Genomic DNA, 16,708 nt, shown 5'->3' on the forward strand with positions numbered 1-16,708 from the left:
GAAAAAATATTTATTTTTTTTGCACTTGGGGGGAGCACCCCTGATGGACAGAGCACCCCCTGGACAACACTACAGCACCCCTTTAGGACTGGGACACTGCACAGGACTTTGGAGTGGACACAGCCCCTATGGACAACTGACTGCACAACACAGTCCAGCCAGCCCCTATGGACTTTGGAGGAGTGGACACAGCCCCTATGGATAACAGCAGCACAGCACAACACAGCCAGCCCCTATGGACTTTGGAGGAGTGGACACAGCCCCTATGGACAACAGCAGCACAGCGCAGCACAGCACAACACTACACTACACTGCACTACACTACACTACACAGCTCAGCCAGCCCTAACGCCCACCCTCCCTCTTCACTGTCCACAGCCAAGTGAGAAAATGGCACCGACGCGGGTACCTTATATAGAATCCAAAACCCGCAAGACCCGGAAGGCGGGATGATGTTGTTTTGCCTCGATTTCAGATCCGAGTCAGGCGGGAAAAGTCGAGCCTGACTCGGATCGGCCTCGGATCGGGGGGGCTCGGGGGGGTTCGGACTTCACAAATCCAAACCCGCTCACCCCTAATAAGAATACATTTAGCATTATTGGAAATCTAGCAAATGTATTAGTCACACACTTCACATATACTATAGGCACATCTACCGTGTATTACATTTTGCTTCTTTTCACAGATTATCTGGGACAAAGGACCTGATTCAGAGCCACTTACTAGATGCGATTGTTTGCATCCAGTGCATGCAAATTTGTCAAAGTGTTGCCATGGGAAGCGCTCGCTTGCCAAGGCATAAGCACACCCACTTTTGGCTGTGCGAGCGATCGCTCTGTGTATGCAGACACCCACCCATATGTAGAGATGCCCACTAGCGCACGTCATCTCCAGGAATTGTTTTAAAACATTGGTACATCGAGCACCATCGGATGCGATCGCAGCGCTTGTGGTTGCCTTATCCTGCCGCAAGCACTGCGAGGACTTCAGTGTAAAAACCAGGCATGTGACGTGTACTGTGACGCTGCCTGTTAATTATGCACGCCTTAAAAACGGCGTGGAAACACCCAGGCACGCCTGCGTTCGCACCTCCACTCCCCCGTTATCAGTGTCCTGCCCCTGTTACCACCCACAAACGGCCTCTCCTGTCACTCATTTCACTGGGCTGTCTTTGCTGGGCAAGCGAGCAAGCTGCGATCACACAGAGTAGTTCACGCACGCACAGAACGAAGTGTGCACATGCGTGTTCGCAAACCATCGGGGCGCTTGCGAGTGCACAGCGCTTGTGAGCAGCTCTGAATCAATATTCAACAGTGTCAAATAAATGAAAGGAATGTTAAGGTTGTCTGCTTTGGTTTGTATTGTATAACAATGACAAGCAATTCCAACATAAAAATCATGTTTTTTTCTTTACATTTTATTTACAAAATGTATTAAAACTTTGTACATGCCTCATTGAAATGAGGCTCAGTAATCTGTCCATACATGCATTTATATCTCTTTACAGCCATAAGTTTGCTTGGCAATTTTACTGCTTACCAATCTGCAGTTAAAAAAGGAAGTTCAAAGAAAAGAAAAGAAAAGAAAAGAAAGATTAAAATACAAAGAAAAATATATATCCCAAATGTTCTACTGCTGACTCTTCGCAGTTATAGCAGGAAAATGTAAGCAATCAGTAGTTTTTACATGCATCTTGTATCTGTTAAAAAATACCGAACATCCCTGCTTCGGTATGAAGCTCACACTCTTAAAAATTAATGTCTCATTCATAAACTTACTTTTAACACTTTCCTTGACAGATGCTGCCACAAGGTAACAAGTGTTGGCTTCTCTATCACAGAAAGAGTTAAATAACATCTAGGAAAACATGTTTTTAGTATATTCTGCACAGCTTTTTGTCTCCCACAATGGGATATTAATAGCATTAAGACTTAAGAAAAAAATCACAGTTCCATTTTAAGAAAGTCCCACTTCTCAACTGGCATCCATGTTTTGTTACCCACAATTCACTGCTTTATTACATGCTTCCAGCTGAGAAGGTATGAAAAGGCCAGTCTTAATATATATGTATTTTTTGGGGAAATAAAGTACATTACATATCTGCATTTTCATAACAAGACAACTACAATGTATTCTCTGTATGATTAAATGTTTTTATGATGTTGATGTCTGGGGCTCTAATTTGGGGTTCTCCCTAATTTACAAGGTAATTACTAAATATTGGGTAATCTTTGTGGGTTTCTGAACTATTTTGCTGCCGAATGAAGGCAATTTTATAAATTGTATATATATATATATATATATATATATATATATATATATATATCTGTTATGACCTGAATTGTATAAAACTGAACATACAGTATGATAGTCGATAAATAATTGTTATTATAAAATCACTTACAATAATCTACAGAGGGAAGTGGATATGAATAAAGTCAAATAAAAGTAAGTTTCTGAATTTACCAATAAGTAAGGAATTGTATATGATGCCCTTAATTAATTGACACTGTCTTAAAAAAAAAAGCTGATATTAGTCTCTGTCAAATATCTGAGAAAGGGAATCTGGTGCCAAAGTTCTGGCTACAATATGAAAAGGTGATTTTAAGGTGAGATTATTTGCTTCCAATTTGCTCTCTTCAAGTATAGTTTAGAACTGGTCGTGTGGGGCAACTCTTTACAGTCTTGAACTATGGACTTTATGAGATTTGCATAATGAAATGTTTTTGAAGAAAATAATACCGTAACATCTCCCGGAAAGCAGCCAGTTTTACAAAATGTAGCAGCATAATGTGAAAGAGTGAAGCTCATTCCATCTGGATGACCTCCTTCCAAAATTTTATTCAAATAATGGCAACAAAAATATTTGGTTTGGATGGTATTTTGAAACTGAAAGATGCTAATTCTGCTAATTCTTTTGCATGTAACTAAATATATATATTTGCTGTTTCTGATCACGTTTTAACAATGTGTTTATTTGTATATGTTTTCTTACATTTGAAGCTTTTTAGTAAGGCCTTTTGGTTTGTCATTAAAGAACTAAAAATGCTTCCAAGATTGAATGTTTATATGATCAAATAATGGAACAATTATTAAACATGAAAAGGCAGGGGTTCTTATAACTGTTGTATACAAATAATGTAAATTATTTTAAGCTCTATAAATAATGATATCTGTAAAATCTTCATCTGTCATTTAGTGTGGACTAGTCAATAATGAGCTAGGCTAAATAAAAGTTCAGCTAATTCCTATGTACAGTATGTCACTAGAATGTATGTGTCACAATTCAATATTGACAGTTATAAAAAATTAGACTATTTCCCATGCCCTGTGAAAATTTTTTAATATTTTGAAACACTGATATCCTTACAATTACACAGCTGTTAGGATAGTTAAATATGGCTCAGAATTAAACCAAGGCAGTAGATAAGTCATCTAGGACATACATATGATAGAATAACAGATATGCAACTTTGCATATTGTTATACCATGGGTTCTCTCTTTTGAGCAAAATGATATTACAGTGGTAATGGGAACTGACTATAAAACAATAAAATTGATTTGTCAATAAAGTTAAATAATAAACATTCCTGGCTGTGGTGTATCAGAGCCTAGAAATCTAGGTCTAAATACAGGAAATGGGAAAACATACCTTATCGAATCTGTTGTACAAAAATCATTTCTCCACTTTTTTATTGTTTGAGAAAACCCATGTACCTATTTCGAAAAGGTTTCTTTACACTGGATACAACTGAGAGCAAAAACACTGCAGTATATAAAAGCAACCATTCCTCTGTGCTATTTTACTGTATATATAACTGTTTGAAAGAGCATTTTACCTAGAGCGTAAAGTAATATTGAAGTGAATTGCACATTTTACAGAACATATAAGGGTCAAAGCAATTTGAGATCGGAACTAACAATGTTTTTTGTGAGTCAATGTGTCAAGGTTTAGTGCTTTAACGCTTTAAATTCTACAGTTCTGATGCTGAGCACAGTATTTTTGTTTAATCTATGTTTTAGCATGAGCATGAATAGATAACAATGTTCTAGCAAGATCTATACAATGGTAATTTGCACTAAATATTTACCCAGTGTGGTCGAAAAGGGGCATCACCCCATAGAGGGTGCACCCCTCCTAACTATCCCTGTTTTAGCGGGAAAGTCAAATTTTTCAGGCACTGTCCCACTTTTCCACTCGGTCAGGAGGTTGGGGACCCCAACAGCCACTGCTTTGCTTTTCTAAGCAGAGCGCGGCGGTGCCGGTGAAGCTGGATGGCATCCATTCAGTGCAGGGAGAGTGCTGGAGGCAGCCTAGCTACTGATGGTTCGCCCCCAGCCTGTCGTGAAACAGGAGTCATGCCATACGGGCTCGCCCCCAAGTAACATTACCTAGGGGGCATGGTCTATGGTAATTAAACCACTTCCCCTTTTTGAGTGTGCGCAGCTTAGCCGTGCATGGGAGAGCTGCGGGTGCCGTCTTTTTTTAGCACAGGGCACTGCTCCTCCTGGAGCCGGTCCTGTATTTACCACTTTGCTACATGTAACATTAAATCAGAAGTTGAAACCTATGATATCAAGGGAAGTTTTGTCTTTAGAAATATGTTTGTATTAGTAGTGAAATAATGTGTTTATATCTTACTGAATTGCATTGTTTTACTAGTTCCCATTATGTAAAAAAAAAAACATTTTAAAGCATTTACACTGAAATCAGACCATCATAGGTAAAGGACTTTACACTGAAATCAGACACTCAGAAGTGGGTGCCATTCCATTGAAATCAGGCACTAAGGGGTTGGGGCTTGTCCTCTGAAATACAACCCTTAGAGGTGGAGTCTATTCCAGTGAAATCAGATCCTCAGAGGTGGATCCACTGTCTTCACAAATATCACAACGCAATGTAGGCAACACCTGGTGAAAAATCTACATTATATGTTGTGCTGTTTAGACATGAGATTATGCCTGAACAACTACGTATGTGGCTCATTAGTGATAATTATAAATTATGTCTGTGCTAATTGGTTGGATTTGGACAATACAGTATACTTCAATGCTGGAAATAACTTGTCTCCAGACACTATATGCACACAATAACCCGCTTTTGCAGAATAATTGGAGAGCACTAGAACAAAAAATAGACCAAAGTAAATTTTCATAATAAGATAAGTAAAGTTCACTTACAATTCCAGGAGGTAATTAAGCAATTAGTAAATCAATGCTACCCAAACAATGTTGATCATATTAACTATGATCTGTGCTCCTATCACATGTTTGGGTTAGCACCTTTCAACAAGCAATGTGAATACATATAACTTGCATTGCTTGGACCACATAAAACATTTGCATCACTAGGACAACTTTGCTATACAAATTACTAAACTATTTCTATTTTTCTTTTAGTGCACTCCAATCATTTCATTATTGTTCTTTGTGTGGGTTAATTGTTCTGAGAAAGGCCTAATTCCCTAGGAGATGCAGCATTGGAAATACTATTACTAATAATCTGCTTTTGACAAAAGCTGCATTAGAGAGAATAACAGACAGCGACCTAATTTTAAACACGTCAAACATTTCATACTTTCCTTGCTAAAGTGCAAAGTTGTTTGTAATTTGAGGTCCTGATATTGTCTTAAGTGAGTCAGGATGACTGCACAAATACTTATGATTAAACTGTCTTGTTTTTGTGCTTACAGAGCTACAGACATTTGGTGGCACCATGTAATTTAAAAATAAAAATAATACATAGACAATACAGCCAAAGAGGTTTAGCAATATCTGTGATTTAGAGATTTTAGCAAATATATCTAGCCAGTGTCATTTGCATGCACTATTAATGTAAGCATTTGAGGGAATCTATTTGGCCTCATAGGATACATACTGTAATAATGTAATTGTTCTTATGCACCAAATATCAACATGTCCTATAAATTCCTGGATATCTGTAATTAACTTCAACTTGTATTAAAATATACTGTGTTATTTAAATGTGGAACCTATGGTATGCTGAAACAATATCATGGCTATACAGCTGCCCTTTAGACTGTGTTATAATGTAACTGACATTAGCAGTAGCTCTGATAACGATAATAGGAACAATAATATTATTCAGTAAATAATGATTACAAATATCATTATGCTACAAGCAAAAAGTATATTAACTGACTGGTCAAAGATGAAAACATAGCCCAAATAATAACAGATGCCTTTGCAAGTATTGATCTGGTAGGTTTGGTCATTATCTAAAATAGAGTCCGCATTCCGATTTTTGCTTATAAATCTGAAATATTATTGCAAATATGTTAATCAATTCTTTATACAGAGTTAATGATAAGATACGCTGCCAATAGTTAATTTAGTCAACTTAATAATTATGTTTGGACTCAAGAGCAAACACAGGATTTCTAGAGGGGGGTTTCCGAATGCTTGTTATTAAAGCAAGTGTGGCCAGTCCATGAAGAGGGCACAATCAGCACTAAACCAGCTATAATATACAGCATACGAAGTATAATGTATGTAATAATTTTTGACATATAGAGGACCAGCGATCACAGTAAGCCATTATATATGGAAGTAGAGCCATGCTGCCTGCATTGAATGTTTTATTTCAGATGTGGGTACCCTTCCAGAGCATTTTAGCAAGTCCGGGAGTCTGGGGGAGCAGCAGAAGAACCTAGCACTGTCCTAAACATAAATGCACAGATTGGTCTCCTTATACACTGTATAGTGTATTATTAAACAGTATTACTAATGAACCCTATTGATGGTCTATAGCAGTCCCCTAGTTGGTGCACAGGTGTATTCATTACTGGCTGACACATTTTAAAAGATCAACAGGTGGTGCTAATTATTTAATTTGTGACACTGAGGGGGATCTTAAAAACATGCAACTTTAGTATTATATGCAGTATTATATGCTATTTATATTGTGGTCATCATGAAGTGGGCTAGGAAAGGAGGATTCCAGGCAACCCGAAACCTCCCCAACTTTGCCTATGGAACTAATGGTTCTCAAACTCGTTCCTCAGAACCCCACACAGGTCACGATTTCCAGGTCACCTAGCAGGAGCAAAGGTGTATTCATTACTTTTTACATTTTAATAGATCCACAGGTGGAGCTTATTATTTCACTTGTGATTCTGTGAGGAGACCTGGAAACATGACCTGTTTGAGCTCCTGAGGACCGAGTTTGAGGACCTGTGGACTAATGCAAACACTTAACTTGGATAATATCTACTTGTACTGATTATGAGTAACAATGATTCAGTGCAGTAAGTCCATATTTGAATTTAGACAACAACACACTTGGTACATAGGTTCCAATCAGTGTAAACTGTATTATGTCAAAGAAATCTATTAAAGCGCAGAACAAGTAACCACCTAACCTCAGTTAAGCATTGCATTCCATATTTTAGCATAAAAAAATACATGTGTGTGTATATACTGTGTGTGTGTGTGTATATATATATATATATATATATATATATATATATATATATATAACCCCCAAAATTTCATGTATTTTATCTGAGGGCGGATAATATTAATTTAAACATTTCAGGGGTAAATTAGGAAGAACCCAGAAGAGGCTGTTAGCTGTAAGTCTAACAGAATGTAGTTCATAACATATAACAACATCACTAACAATAACACATATTAATGTAAAACTTGTGAATTTAAAAGTGCATTCACTCTAGACATACACTAAAATAATGATAGACACTAAAACTGCTCTTCCGCACACTAACAAGACATGTTCAAGTGTTTAAGGACAGCAATGGGGTATTGGTGACATTTAGCTTCTATCGTGCCTACTCCACTTTCTTTTCCTTTTTCCAGGTTTTCATTCATCAAATCAAATTAAGATGAGGCAATTAAGCCTAGTTTGTCTTTGATAATACGTCTGGCAGCCTGAGTGGGTTTAGTGAAACATACAGCAATATGACTACAATGAAGACAAGACATTATGTTACTCAAGTGTGTTTGTTAATCACAAGAAAGAGTGAATGCACCTCTAAAAATGCATATAGAGCATCTGAGGCTCTGTACAGTGCTAATAATCAATGGCTTTTTATAGAACTTGTCCTTTACAACAGTATGGTTTCTTACACGAGAATCTCATCTTGTGGCCACTTTAGATTTAGTTTTTCTCAAGCAAAGCATTAGCATTTAAGTGATAGTTTGCATTGGTGTGAGACTCAGAATGTTCCATAAGGCACTGAAGGAAAAAAAAAAGAAATTTGTTCTTTCTAGTAAAAGTTCTTTGCACCATCAGCAGTTTGTGTCATTCCTGACACCAGGGAAAGAGTTTAACTGGCTCAGGTGGTCAGGATATAGGAAGAAGCCTCATTCTCAAATTTTCACCCCATCACTTGGTTCTTCTTGTTGATGATCTGCAATATAATATTGATAAATATCTTTTACATGGAGTCAAAATGCATCTACTATGATCTACAATTAGCGTAGGGAAGTTCAGAAGTAAACTGCTTCTTAAACCATTTTCTACCACTTTTGAGAGCAGATTTAGGAGCTGTCCACCTGGCAGCTCATACATTACAATATCTTCATATGCAGAGAGTTAAATTGTGTACTGACTTTTTACAGGAAATGCTTTTTTTAACCTGATGACTATGGGGGCGATTCAATTCAAAGCGAATTGAATAGCGCCGGGAGCTTTTCAATTCAGTGCGCTATGTGGTCGGAGAATGCCGGTTATCGTGCTTTAACAAGGGTGTTAAGGCGCGTTAACCGGCATTCTCTGACCAAAGTGCCGGGCGCGTGGCTGTTAGCGCTGCGCTAAGCAGAAAAACAGCTGCGCGCCTGGCACTTTGGTCGGATTTCACCTCGCATCCCCAATGGGGTGTGAGAAGAAATCCTTAGCGTGCCAAACAGCGTGGTGTATTGAATAGCTGCGGAAGCTCCCGCCAGCCGCTATTCAACATCGCGTTGAATTGAATTCCCCCCTATGTGTAAAATGAGCAGATTCTACTGTCTCCAATCACATTTCTTCATTTTTAAAATGAAGCTTTGGGATTTTTTTTTTTAGATTAAATTAGTTTTCAATGAAAGGGCTTTTTGCAAAGAGTGCACATTTCAATTTTCATATGCTTGCAGTATTATATAAATATCTACAATTTATATTTTATTATAGATTATAAGATTGCAAACAGGACCATCTTCCTTCTTTGTTTGTTAACACCTAATCTTGTTTTACTACTGTGTTTGTTACCAACTGTAAAGGAATGTATATTATGTTGGTTGCTATAAAATAATAATAATAATAATAATAATAATAATAATAATAATAATAATAATAATAATAATAATAATAATAATAATAATAATAATAATATTATGGTGGCTTGGTTGTGCTAGTGAAAACATAAGCTATGATAGCATTGCTCTAAAGCTCATGTCTTCCAGAAACAATGATCCTGTTTCTATTGTCAAGAATGTTCATAAAACATTTTTTAACATGATTTGATATAAGCATTGTAAAACCTTTTAGATTATATTTCTAAAATAAAATGAAAAAAATAAACAGCTTAAAACAAGAGATTAACATTTTTTATCTCCTGATGGATTGAAGTCATACCCTTAAATTTTAACACTTTCTGTTCCATAGACATTGTAACCTTCTCTGTATGTAGCATAATTTTGGGTGCTGGTTGCAGGTGGAGGTTTAAAGTTTTGTGCATTCTTCGTGATTTTCATTCTTTTGGTTTCTGCTCGTGATTTGTAGCAGAATTCTATCAAAGCCACCATCATGGCTAGTCCAAGACCTCCAACAAGAATATAGAACACCCCTGCGACATTACTTAAGCTGAGGGCACTTGTCTTGTCCTAAGAAAAACGAACAGCTCTATTAGGGTCACTGGATATTTTGCAATGGTTAACAATTTGCTCTAACATCTACTCTGATCTGAAAGAACCCAATACATTTTATAGGGTATATATATTTTTCCCTCATCTTAAACTACAAACATAACTTGGACAAAACACAATGTAATACATGCAAATACTATTTTATATTATTATTATTTCCCTTCCCTGTTCCCTGACTTTACCATGAACAATTCTAGAAGTTCTAACCTTATCTATCTCATTGTACAATTCAGTCTTTATGCTACTTTATCAATGCTAGTAAAATAATCATGTCACTATGATTCAATGAATCATTGATTGAATACATTGCTACTATCACTAAGCACATTGAAAATATATAGGTTGGAAATGTATAACTTAAACCCTGTATTTGGTGAATGTAGAGAATATGTATATATACATATATACCGTAACTCTAACTGTATCCCTTACTTGATGTCTGCCACAATGCAAATTAGTCTTGGAAAAAATGTGGCTGTCTATTTGTTGGACTATAACCACCTGCATGCTTGGCCATTCCAAAAAGTAGAGAGTCACAAGTTGTCCATTTCCGTGACATTCTATGCACATCTCACTAGGGGGTTTTATCATATCTATATACCTTTTCTATTAGATAAGGGTTATTTGTAGTTAATATTTAAGCATATTTAAGTTGAACTTCAACCATATTACTGATAAGCTACGTTAATACAGTACTTGGAATGACTAAGCTACAGTATAATATTTTTCATGCAGATTGAAAACTTCAACAGGAAAAAAGATAAGTGGTATTAATCCGGATCTACCCTGGAAATGCTAAGCTTTTAATACATCTTAATTCTTTTGAAATGAATTCATTTACTGCCTTAAGGTCTATTACTTAGAACTCTAAAATAAATAGAAAAATAAACAGTGATTTAATTCAGCCTAAATGTGTAATTGTATTCATTAAATCACTACAAAAATTACCATCGGTGTAAAAGATAATGGTCATTCAGGTAGTGTTTTTAAAAATTTGCCATTAAGGAAATATTTTTATATTGCATTTACAGAAAATACTCAGAGCAACGTTACTGGCTATCTCAAAAATAGCAGCAAGATAAGGGAATGCACAACAGATATGAAAGTTGTATGGAGTGAGCTACTGATAGTTCCAAATACGAATGCTAATAAAAAGAAAATGGACAAAAAAGCCTAATTGAAAATAATTTTTTAATGATATATGTGGTGTAGCATACATAATGATTTCGTAAAGTTTTAACTCTCACTAATGTTATAAAATCGATTAAAAGGGATTGCAGAATTATATTAGATTAAATAGATATAAAGTAAAAATGAGTTAGAGTGTGTTTTTGTGTTAAATACGGATTGTTTTTCTCAGAAAAAGTTATTCAAAGGGAAATAATGAATTTACAGTATGAAAATCAATGGTCATTATATGTGAAAAATGACATGCTCCTAGCTTGGTAAATGCTACAATGAATGCTGAGTGTTAGAGAAAATATGCACTATGCTAATAGTAGTTTTCTAATTTAGGGGGAAATGTACTATGCTATGGAAAGTGATAAATTGGAGAGTAATAAACTACAAACCACTCAGCTCCTAACTGTCAATTTACAGGCTGTGTTTGAATAATGACAGTTGGTTGGCAGTTTATCACTCTCCAATTTATCAATTTCCAGAGCTTAGTAAATCTGCCCCTGTATATTGAAAGTATGGTTATATCATTATCAAAATACTTTTGCTTTTCAACAGGCAGTAACCCACAGGAGCATGTATAAGATTGTATTCACTTAAATACACTATGGTAGATTTACTAAGGAACTTTCTCCACATTACCCAGCTGTCCACACAGTTTGAGGAGCAGTGTCCACTATGGCCACACATGTGGAACAAGAACACAAATTATATGAGATCTGTCCATTTAGCACTTATATTGAGCTGTGAAGAAATTAATCGGTGCCCTATCACTAAAGATGTTAGTTTAGTCCAAGGAAATTTGCATATATTGATGTAACACATTTTGCAGGTGCACTGTCCGCTTCTTCAGACATACTGTATTTAGGTCAGTATAGATAAGCCGCTTCTCGCTCTCTAATTGATGTCTTCCTGGTATTTAATTATAAAAAGGGCTGTGTAGTCAAGTCAGCGGCTGCTCCCTGTCTGATTGACAGCTTCCTGTTAGCAGACTGATCAGTTTATGCTAATTTCCTTGGACACGCCTTATACAGGTTGATGCTATTTTTCATTATAACATCTGGACACACTATGATGAACTTTAAAATAGACTTGGAAGCCATTTTTATATTAAAAAATTGTTCTGGGTATTCTATTGGTAGAACCTGCAACCTAAAAAGGAATTTCACTATTTCTAACTTATTTTGAGCAGCCAGCAGTCAACTTCCCATTGACTTTATTGCTTGTTACAGACCAACAAGGGTAATCTGTGGTCTTCTTCTGGTCAACAAGTCTTATTGAGACAATATACTGTATGCTGCCACAGGTCAACTGCACAATATGGCTACACATACATATCACAATGTATGTAGCCAACATTATTTGCAGTACTTAATTAATAATATAAAATGTAAATAATTTATGTAATTCTATGGTGTTGTTTTTTCTATGTTAGTGAAACTTTAATGTCTATGGGAAAATAGGGGCAGATGGATTTTCATTTTTTCATTTTTTCTTTGTTACCTTTTACATTGAAGCTGATTTGATGATTAAACAAAAGGATTTATAGAAATTTTGTTGGAAGCCTGTATTTCAGGTTTCCATTTCTAAATACATAATACCCATCAACCCTTTCCTCTAAAGGCACTGGCAAAGTAATAGATCATACAATGTAGATCAAAGTTCTGTATATTATGGGGTCGAAAATGAGTATACAAGGAAAAATGATAAATATATGACTAAGTTTCTAATTTCTTCCTCAAGGTAAATGGAAAAAGTTTTCCACTTAAGGAGTAGCATGTATGTTTGTGACCAGATCCCATGTACCACTTTGTTCTGTGCCAGTTAAAACAGGACTAACTAGTTATGTGCTCATGTAAATGTCAATTTTTTTTTTCAATGCAGTTTATTTTCTAGCAACATATTCAAGCAAATATGTCTCAGTGATGTGCGGTCAGATGGGGCAGGTGAGGCAGAGCCTTTCTTGTCATACTTAGGTATACTCCAGAGTTTTGTCTATAAAAATTATAAGAACAATTTAAGTAAAATATTATAAATATCTTCTATGTATCATTCTAATAATTTTTATAGTCAAAACTCTGGATTAAAAGTGTATGGCAGGTGAGGCACTGCCATTGGTACAGTATGTCTGTCTTGTTTACAGAAGAAATCACTTGATTTTTTCTATACTTTTCCACAATTAGTGTCACCCCTCAAACTTACCCATAAAATGTATTCAATAGCTCTTGAGCTTAGTGAAATAATGTACAATGTATACTTAATAAAGGATATTGAGCAATCATAAAGGTCATATTAAACTATACTTTTTTTTTACTTTTTCATTTTTAAATTGTAATGTTTACTGTTTTTTTTAAGCAGGGAGACTGCATTATGTATTCACTAATGCCAACATGGATATATTGAGTTTAACCCTTTTGTATTGGCATTTGACATATCAGCCATACAATGAGCGATCTGTTCTCTTGGCTAATTTAGTCAGCAATTAGATCTCTGTCAGCGTTGGCCATATATAAACATACACAAGCACTGGATGGCTTGACAATACACAGTCAGATTTGGTCATCAGGCATTAGGATTTAGCAGCCACCACAGGCTTAATAATCCTGATCAGATGATGATTGGATCAGCTATATTTTTGGGCCCATATAGAAATTTGTACCAAAGAGATTTAAAATAAGCTAAATTATTGGCAAAATTACAGCATGTATAGGCAGTTATATTGAATCTAAGGGGTATATTTACTAAAGTGCGGGTTTTTAAAAGTGGAGATGTTGCCCATAACAACCAATCAGATTCTAGCTATTACCTTCTAGAAGGTGCTAGATAAATGTTGAGTAGAATCTAATTTGTTGCTATGGGCAACATCTCCACTTCTAAAAACCCGCACTTTAGTAAATATACCCCTAAGAGTACTAAAAGTCTTTGCAACTGCAAATTGTATTCTTTACTCATTTATTGCTTTTATGCCCTCAATAACACTTTTGTGGCTTTGTAACCTCTCTTTCGTTGTTGCTCCTGTTGAAAAGGGAAATTCTTAGTGATGTCACTGTAGACATCATAGGATATCCCTTTATCAATAGGGCTTCTGCATTGAGCTGAAATCAGTAATCATTATGAATGCAGTGTATAGGAGTCAGGTGGATAGGAAACAGGGGAGTAATGATTTTTGGTATCATCAATGGAACTGGTTATAGGAATTACAGTACGCTCTAGCCATATGGAGTGGACATAAATTTACATTTCATTAGAACAAAGCCTTTAAATATACACAGTGGACAGAAATAAAAGGATTGTATGTTCACTTATTTGAACATAAGAGCGGAATCACTGCCAAGTATTTTACACCTTAAATATTTAAGTGATTAGAACTAACAAAGTTACTAGACCTGGGTTTGTTGAAAGGTCAAAATAAATATGCATGCAGTATGTATACGATTTAATAAATCTACCCCATTACAGTGCAATATAAATTAGAATGGTGCTTTGACTGGTTTGACAACAGGGTAATTTACATTATATTTACAGCATGTGATAGATTTGTATCAGAGTGAGTATTTCCCTTTAAATCAACTATTTCTTTAAGTTGTCTGTCTAACACGCTGATATGCTCTAGAAAATGTGTTTGCAATAAAAAAGTATTATTGGAAGAAATTTACTAAGCCCTGATTGCTGGGCCCTGATCTCTGAGCATGATATAGAATATGACGATGTGGCATAATTATCCATTCCATTAGTAAATTCATTAGTAAATCTTGTCCATTGTGTTATAAAAGGTATATTTGGATTTATCGTCTTCTTTGTGTTCGATGCTTCATTAATATTTTATAACTATGCTTTAAAAATAAATAAAACTGTGTGCATGAACGGTGAGTCAAAATGTGACTTCTAATCAATTCAAAAGACCTTCTGCGACTGACCTTACTTCCGGAGTCCTTGGCTCCACATTCACCCTTATCGTACCACCATTTGTTTTTCAGCTTGTCTAAGATGCCTTGTTCACTGAGTTTCAATACTGCAAGGTTTACGGGAGTTCTTCACGTGGGAAATAACATAAATAACATTATATTATGTTATTTTATGTTATTCAAGCTTAAAACTATTTTCATACTATACAAAGCGATAAAGCAGGGACCCTGGACACAAAGATCTTGAACTGCAGGCAACCTGAATATCACCTTAGTTTTAACACCACAAGTGACACTAAATTACCAGGTCCTGCCTATATCGCTTTGAGTAATCGGCACACACTGTTAAAGGAATAACAATAATAAAGTGACAATTGGCAGCATGCTTTTTGTACTGCAGGCATACAAAATTATGCAGTAAATTTTCTAAATTAAGATTAAGCTGAACCTCTTCAGGATACCATTTCCACTGAGAGATTTGCAATATCATAAAACAAACAGATAGGTATGTAAGCAGGTTGTGCTATGTTGTGGAACAATCAAGAATGTGAAATTATAATTTGAAAATGATAGATTTCAATTCAATTTATATAAACATCTGACAATAAAGAAGGTCATCTTGAATAATGCCATTCAACCTGCAACTCCACTAATGTATCCTCCAACATGAGTTATCTGGAAATAAAGAAGATAAAACTTAATTTAATGGAAACTCTTATTGAAATTCTGCATTGGCTATCTGTTGTTCACTAGAACCATACGCAATGGAGTTAACCCAACTCCATTACCATCTTTTTCAGTCTCAATTCACCATCTGTAAATTCTCAAGAATGGTGGAATGGAGTATTACCTTACGCTGTCTTTCACAAAATGTTTTATCTGGTTACTTGTGATTGGCTGAATAGGCACTGACCTCCAGTTCTATGGCAAAGCAAGAAATACTTCTGTATAACTATTCCAGTAAGCCAAGGCTGACTTATAGATATTTTCATGTTCATTTTAATTGGCAAATTCATCACATTATTGTGGAATTATGAAACCAATTATATTAATTCAGTGAGATATTTATGGCATCTTTGCAAATTGAATAGATTTAATAGGTCCCCCCACCCTGCTCTACACTACACAATGCAGAATCAATGATTTCTGTGATTGTGAAATGTATGCTGAGTTTCATATTATTCTATTTTAATTTCTTACATTTTTTTTTACCAATCTGTCTGTCTGTCTGTCTGTCTGTCTGTCTGTCTGTCTATCTATCTATCTATCTATCTATCTATCTATCTATGGTCTGAAGACTTGGCATATATTAATTTAGTATTAATTTACCAAAAACAAGTTTAGCACAATCACTATATGTTTCCATAATTTGTATGTTGATGGGAGCAGACAGCTTATTGAAATGCATTGCACATATTAATGAAAAGGTAACCTTCAGCTCATTGCAAGCAACACTCACAAGATGGCTACTTGTGATTAGCAGACAGGGGTGGATTGTATATATATTGCCTGGTGGGGCAATGACTCATGAGGCTGTATATTTATTTTCTATATATTTTTATGCCTCCTAGGAAGGATGAGATAGGCAACTTAGCTGACGGTGGGCTCTGCAGCTTCCAGCTGCCAACTGCTGCCAACTGCCCAGTGCAGCAAAACATATGATGAGAGGAGTCATATACAGTAGCTATGTCTTGGGTTCTGGCTCCCAGGGACACGTGGAATGGCTAGGACTTGTGGGATCACC

The 16,708-nt window shown here is 35.7% G+C and overlaps 1 protein-coding gene across 1 annotated transcript in view; it reads right to left on the reverse strand.

Moving 5' to 3' along the window:
- Window positions 1–7,566: 7,566 nt before the first annotated feature.
- The window catches only part of GRIA3 (glutamate ionotropic receptor AMPA type subunit 3), a 393,493-nt gene continuing 384,351 nt past the window's right edge, over window positions 7,567–16,708 (reverse strand). Inside the window, exons 15-16 of the mRNA XM_088478220.1 lie at window positions 9,594–9,841; window positions 7,567–8,391 (exon numbers count right to left, since the gene is read on the reverse strand). Of these exons, the coding sequence (XP_088334346.1) occupies window positions 9,596–9,841 (246 nt within the window). The 3' untranslated portion in view covers window positions 7,567–8,391; window positions 9,594–9,595. The remainder of the gene's footprint in view (window positions 8,392–9,593; window positions 9,842–16,708) is intronic.

This window comes from Taudactylus pleione, unplaced genomic scaffold, assembly GCF_031769625.1.
Source record: "Taudactylus pleione unplaced genomic scaffold, aTauple2 ptg000211l, whole genome shotgun sequence".
Lineage (NCBI taxonomy): Eukaryota > Metazoa > Chordata > Amphibia > Anura > Myobatrachidae > Taudactylus > Taudactylus pleione.